Source organism: Grammomys surdaster, unplaced genomic scaffold, assembly GCF_004785775.1.
Source record: "Grammomys surdaster isolate TR1022 unplaced genomic scaffold, NIH_TR_1.0 67, whole genome shotgun sequence".
NCBI classification, from domain to species: domain Eukaryota; kingdom Metazoa; phylum Chordata; class Mammalia; order Rodentia; family Muridae; genus Grammomys; species Grammomys surdaster.
The window spans coordinates 9,359,757-9,365,756 of NW_021604569.1; the positions used below are offsets into that span (position 1 = coordinate 9,359,757).

A 6,000-nucleotide genomic window follows, 5' to 3' on the forward strand; every position below is an offset into this window, starting at 1 on the left:
GTTTGATGACTGTAGATGCCTTTAACCATTCCAGGAAATAGATTTGGAGCATCTAGGTTCTTTTGTCCACAGGTTCACTCCATTGCTGTCATTGCCCTGCGTTGCTCCCACTCCCCTGCTGACACCGCAGTTGTGGAAGTGGTGCTGTTACTTTCTGTGGCCTTTGCTGTCTCTGAGTCAGTCCTACTGCTTTCGCACCTTTCCCTGCACAGCTCCTAACCAGTCCTGACAGTTCATCCGTTGTGCCAGTAGGAGGAGCTCTACTCCACTTTGTCAGCCCTGCACCTTCATGTTTTAAGGCTCCAGGACATAGACTGTATTGCCCAACCTGTTACTACTAAACTTTCTTCATCGTCTTCTGAAATAAAAGAATACATTAAAATTGCAGCACACATCTAGCTGCCAGAGAATCCCTGCGATAATATGTGACCTTTCTTTCTGCTGTTGGAGTCCTAGAGAACAGACCCAAAGCCTTGCAGACTCTAGGCCTACCACTGGGTTGTTTTCTCAGACCCACTTGAACATTTAAAATGAAGTAAGTTGAAAAAAAGCTACCAACTTTGGGGTTCATTTGGAAGAATATTTAAATCCACCTGCCTCTGCCTCTGCCTCTGCTTTTGCCTCCCAAGTTCTGGGATTAAAGGCGTGTGTCACCACTGCCTGGCATTTTTTTTTCTTTTTAAGTAAAGGTTAACAAATGTGTCTTAGCTCTTGGCAGTCCATCAAAGGTAGACTGGAAAAGCTCTATGAAGAGCTACTGGATAAGAAAGAGTTAAAGCAGTACTTGCAGTGGCTATGCTGATAAACCTGTAATTTCAGCACTCAGAAAGCTGAGGCAAGAGGAGCACACACTTGAGACCAGCCTAGGCCAAAAAGCAGAGCTCTGTCTCTGAGAATGAAGAAGCCATAGTTGGGTTAGGGGAGCACATTTGACAAGGAACACTCCTTTCTTTTTCCATCTCGAAAATCGTGTTTAGTGTTTGTCGGGGCGATGGGTTCCATGCTTGAGCCTTGATGTACAGGGGAAGGTCAGAAGACAACCTCCTCCCACCACGTGGGTCCCAGGGACCAGACTCGGGCTGTCAGCTTGGTGGCAAGCCTCTCTACTGCTGAGCCCTCTGCAGGCCCTCCCTCACACTCCTATCTAAGGCCTTTGAGCACGTGAGGAAACTTGATGTTCTCTTCTCTTCCCATATGTCGTAAAATAATTTCTCACTTATTTTCTTGTTTATCTGTGGTAGGTATTTTGACATGCCGTTTCTGACTGGAGTCAGCTTGTCCCTCTTTAGACAACCTTGTACCCAACTCTGGAGCAGCCACCAACTGATGTCAAACTTTGTACAAACTAAATTGGCATAGGACACTACGGCCTAGAATTCCAGAACTTAAGCAATCCTCCTGCCTCAATCTTCCCAATAGCCACCAGGACTACAGGCATGTGCTACTGTGCCTGGCTGTGCTGGAGTATTGTTCCCAGGGCCCTGTGCATGCCACGCTAGCACTGTACCACTGACTACATCACCAGCACTCCATCATCGCTTTTACAGAAATCCAAGTTCTCAGTGTGAAATAGTTATGTCTTCTTGCTCAACTGACCTAACGTGGAGAAAGGTTATTTTCTAATTTAAATTAGTGTGTGGCCAGCTAGTTAGTAGCTACAGAGAGGCCACTAAGTGACAGTTGTACAAGCCAAAGAACTAGTGGCTAACAGAAATACTTTGGGATTTTGGGTTTTGAATTTTATTGATTTAATTAACAACATGAAACCTGTCTTTCTGACTGGTGTAAAGTCACTGGTTTTTAGTAGGTTCACAAAGTTGTGCAACTGTCATCATTAAATTACCCCAGCAAGTGTTTATTATCTTATTCCAGCCTAAAAATCCCCTGTACACATTTGCCTATTGCAGTTGTAGGTGTGATTGAGGGTTTTCTGTCCTGAGTTAAGGTCTCAGGCTGAGGTTTTAGCTCAGCAGTAGCATTTGCCTAGAATGCACAGGCCCCAGGACTAAGCCCTGGTACAACATGGCAAAGTGGGGCCCAGGGAAGGGGATGGGGGGGGGGGGAGCATACTCAGGCTCATCTCAATCTCAGTACTCCTCATCCTCCTAGGTACTAGATTGCAGATGTGCACGCCACACATGGCTTCATGGCTGTGGTGTCTAGTTGAGACAGGATTTCATGTTGCCTACTGGCTTTAAACACCTTATCATCTTGGCATTCACCTCCAGAGCCCTAGGACATAATGTTTTGTGTCCCACCAGTAACAAGAGCCTTCCAGTTTCTCCACATTCTTTCCTCCACATAGGTTGTAGCTACCCCAGTGGATGTGAAGTTGTATCTCAGTGTCGTAATTTCCATTTCCCTAGTAGCGAAACTGGTGAGCTCTCCTTCTGTTGAGCTATTAGCATCCATGTTGCTGCCTTCCAGGGTCCAGCTTCACCGTCTCTGTCTGCTTTCAGTCACATCATTTGTAATCTTTTCTTCTGTATTACAAATGCCACACCTTTGTCAGGTGTCGGGTACATAATTTTCAAGTACTTGCTACTCTGTTATCTTTTCACTTGTTATACCATGTATTGACATTCAGAAGATTTTAACTGTGATGAAACCCAATTTGTTTGTTGTTGTTCCTTGTGCTTTGGTTAAAGAAGTGATTGTCTAATTTAGAGTTAGGAAAATCTTACACCTCAGAGTTATAGTTTCAACTCTTAATGTGGATCTTTATGCACTTTTGGTTTGGCTTGGGTTTTTTTTGGCTGCTTTTTTTTTTTTGAAACTGGGTTTCTTTGTGTAGCCTTGACTGTCCTAGAATTCACTCTGTAAACCAAGCTGACCTTGAACTCAGAAACCTGCCTGCCTCTGCCTCCCAAGTGCTGAGATTAAAGACATGTCCCACTTCCTCCACACTTTCTAATTCATTTTTGATTAATTTTAATATAGTGAAGGGTGGGAGAAGTCTACATTCTGCCTCCCCCCTCCTCTGCCCTAACTAGGGCTATCCAGTTGTCCTGGTGGTTTCTTGAAAAGTTTCTTCCCCTTTTTGAAAGGTCTTATCATGTTTCTTTTCATGTGTGTGTTTGTGTACATGCGTGTGTGCATGATCGTAGGCCACTCTTTCTGGACTTTCATTTGTATGAAGTCAATTGACAAAAAGGATAAATCTTAGCTAGAAAGCAGTAGAGAGCAATACAGTTGTTCTCAAATTCTCAAGCATCTGCTTTATGTATTTTAATAAGAATAGCTGACAAATTACTACAAATGCATGCACAACTTACAGTTGTGTAAAACTTTTATGCTCAATTTCATATTGTCTCTGAAAGCCACTGGTGGAGCCTAGAGCAGTCTGCACAGTTGTCTTGTGGCTAAGAGCATTCCGTGCCCTTCTCTCCTGGACCTGCCTGCACTTCACAGATGGGGAAATCTATGCAGGCCTTGTCGTCCTCACTGGGGATTTCAGCAAGTAATGTTCACCATGTTATTTGGTCCCCCAGTTTTCTGTAAGTTGGAAATTATATCTAAAGGCCTGTGAATACAGGGATAACATTTTGGTTGGAGTGCATCAGAGGTCTCAGCACATCAGAAAACTTAGGACACCCGCTGATGGCATGGCTGCATGACAGCGTGGCCGCAGGCTGACCCTTCACTCCCTAGACCAAGTCAGTAATGCTGAGAGTAACGCTAGGACGCAGGGCGCGTGTTTGACTTGGGGGGACGCAGTTGTCTACTAGCTCCTCAGGCATCCACTGGTTTACACCAGTAACTGCAATCTAAAGTGTAAATTTCAATTTTTTTAAATATAGGATTGTTATTTCATTCTTCTAAGAAACACTAGAACTGGGTTGAATATTGATTCTTCTGCTGGTATGATTACCATAAAAGAAAGAATTGAGCTTTCTGTTGTCAATTTCAAAGTATCTTTGGTCTGAAATTAACTATGTGACTATAATGACACTCTCAGCATATTTAACCACCTGTATGGACTTGGGTGGTGTTGATGGCTTTGTATACTGTTCAGCCGCACTTGATCCTCATTGGGCATTTTCTCCAGCCTGCCCACTAGCTCACCAGGAGTTTTGTGCATCTTGTAATATGCTTCAGACTACTTGTTAGAGTGAGGGAGATATGGTTAAATAGATATTATCAACAAGGCCAGAGGCCTTTAAGATTTGCACATTCCCCTCTGCCCCCCCCCCCCCACCGTCACCCCCAGGTTCCTGCCTGAACCCAGTTCTCATGCTGCTGCCTGTATCCCAGTTTGGCTGAAGGCTTTCTCTCCTGGAATTCCCCATTAGGTTAAGAAAGCCTGAGGTTAAATGACTTACCATGCTTCACCACACCTTTCAAGTTAGGTGATGTCGGTAGTTTTTGCAGTAGGAGGGGAAATCCAGGTGGGCAGACTGTTATCAAGGTTTTAGCGCTCTCCTTGTGTTTGGTAACATGCTTGAAAATTATTGTTGGGTAGATGGTTCCAGCCTTAAGTACATGTGCATGTGGATAATTGTCCACATGCTTGATCTCAGGAACAACTATGAAAGCCATGAGCAGAGGAGAAGCTGGTCAGAGACCCAAGACCACAGACCTTGACAACGAATTCTTTCCCATTTAATCTGCAGCACAGTGCCCTTAACACACTTGTCTTTTCTCATTGGCTGATAGGAAACCAAAAAGAGAGGAACACCTAAGTGAAGAAGCCGTGAAGGTGATTGCCAGCCTTCCCGATCTGACCTTCATGCATGCCAAGGTGTTGATGTTCCCAGCCACACTGACACCTTCCACAAGCTCCCAAGAACAAGCAGACGCATAGCTGGTTGAATTGGACAATTTTAAATACTCTATCCTTCCCTCCATCCCTTCCCTACCATCAAAAGCATATCTGCTGTAATTTAAAAATAAAAACATTCAAGTTCAGCTGATTTGTTGGTAAGCCACACTAGAAAGGTATACATAGTAATGTATATTTATTTACATACTGAAGTCCTAAATTTATATTAGAAAAAAATGTAAATAATTGGGGATGAACATTTTTGAAGATTTATTCTTTTGTGTTGCTGGGGTGTATACATTTATGTCTTTGTGAAATACACTGGTAGTGTCCTTCTTAAAAACTTTTGAAATAAAAAAAGAAAATTAAAACCTCAAATCTTTACTGTCTGAAATCCCCTTCAGTCTTTTCCCTTTGCACTGACAGCTTAATTTCCCTGACCTATGGTCTGCTACTTTTACTATCACAAAAAAAGCTTCAAAATTCTTGTTTGATTTTCAGTTTTGTGTGTGATGGGTTTGTTTCAGACCTGGCTTTTGTTCAATTTCCTGGGTTTTGTTTTCAGTCTTTTCACCAGGCATATTGCTGTGTGACCTCCTCAGAGGTCACTCCACCAATGCTCGATGGTTGTGGGGTGTGGATCACTGTCAGAATGTGATTGAGGGCTTGAAAGAGAATGCCTGTCTTAATCGGTGTGATTTGGAGAAGGACCAAATTATATGAATGTCTTAAAATGAAATTTGTAGAGATCTTCCTGTTCTGTCATACCACTATTTTTTGAGGATTTTGCACAGTGTAAAATGACATAATCATAGATTGCTATGGTTTAGGCTGTATATACAGTAAAAAACAAACAAACAAACAAAAAACTATGGGTTTTAAATGTTTGGGGAAATTCCTATGGAAAAGAGAGAGATGTAGAAGAACCTCTAACCAGGTTAATGTGCATGCCCAAGGTTTTTGAGATTTCAGTGTGTAAATTTCCTTTTAGCTTATACAATAATAAAATAATTTAAAAGAAATTTAGCCTTTTGTCTTTGTACTTTAGTATCTCAGGAAAAATACACATTTGAATGTGAGGTTTTATTCAGAATTAATAAATTTTGCTTCAAATGAAGCAATTTGGTAGGACTTCTACCTGGTTAACATCAGGAAGTGGTATAATCTGGTGGGTGGAGAGATAGTTTGAGGGTCAAGAGCACTTGTTCTTACAGAGGGCCCAGGTTCTACTCTCATGG

The 6,000-nt window shown here is 42.5% G+C and overlaps 1 protein-coding gene across 4 annotated transcripts in view; it reads left to right on the forward strand.

Moving 5' to 3' along the window:
* The window catches only part of Aftph (aftiphilin), a 59,690-nt gene extending 53,906 nt beyond the window's left edge, over positions 1 to 5,784 (forward strand). For all 4 annotated transcript variants that reach the window (XM_028776975.1, XM_028776960.1, XM_028776982.1 and 1 more), the window contains one exon: positions 4,657 to 5,784. In XM_028776975.1, coding sequence (XP_028632808.1) covers positions 4,657 to 4,804 — 148 coding nt within the window. In that variant the 3' untranslated portion in view covers positions 4,805 to 5,784. The remainder of the gene's footprint in view (positions 1 to 4,656) is intronic.
* The last annotated feature ends 216 nt before the right edge of the window (positions 5,785 to 6,000 follow it).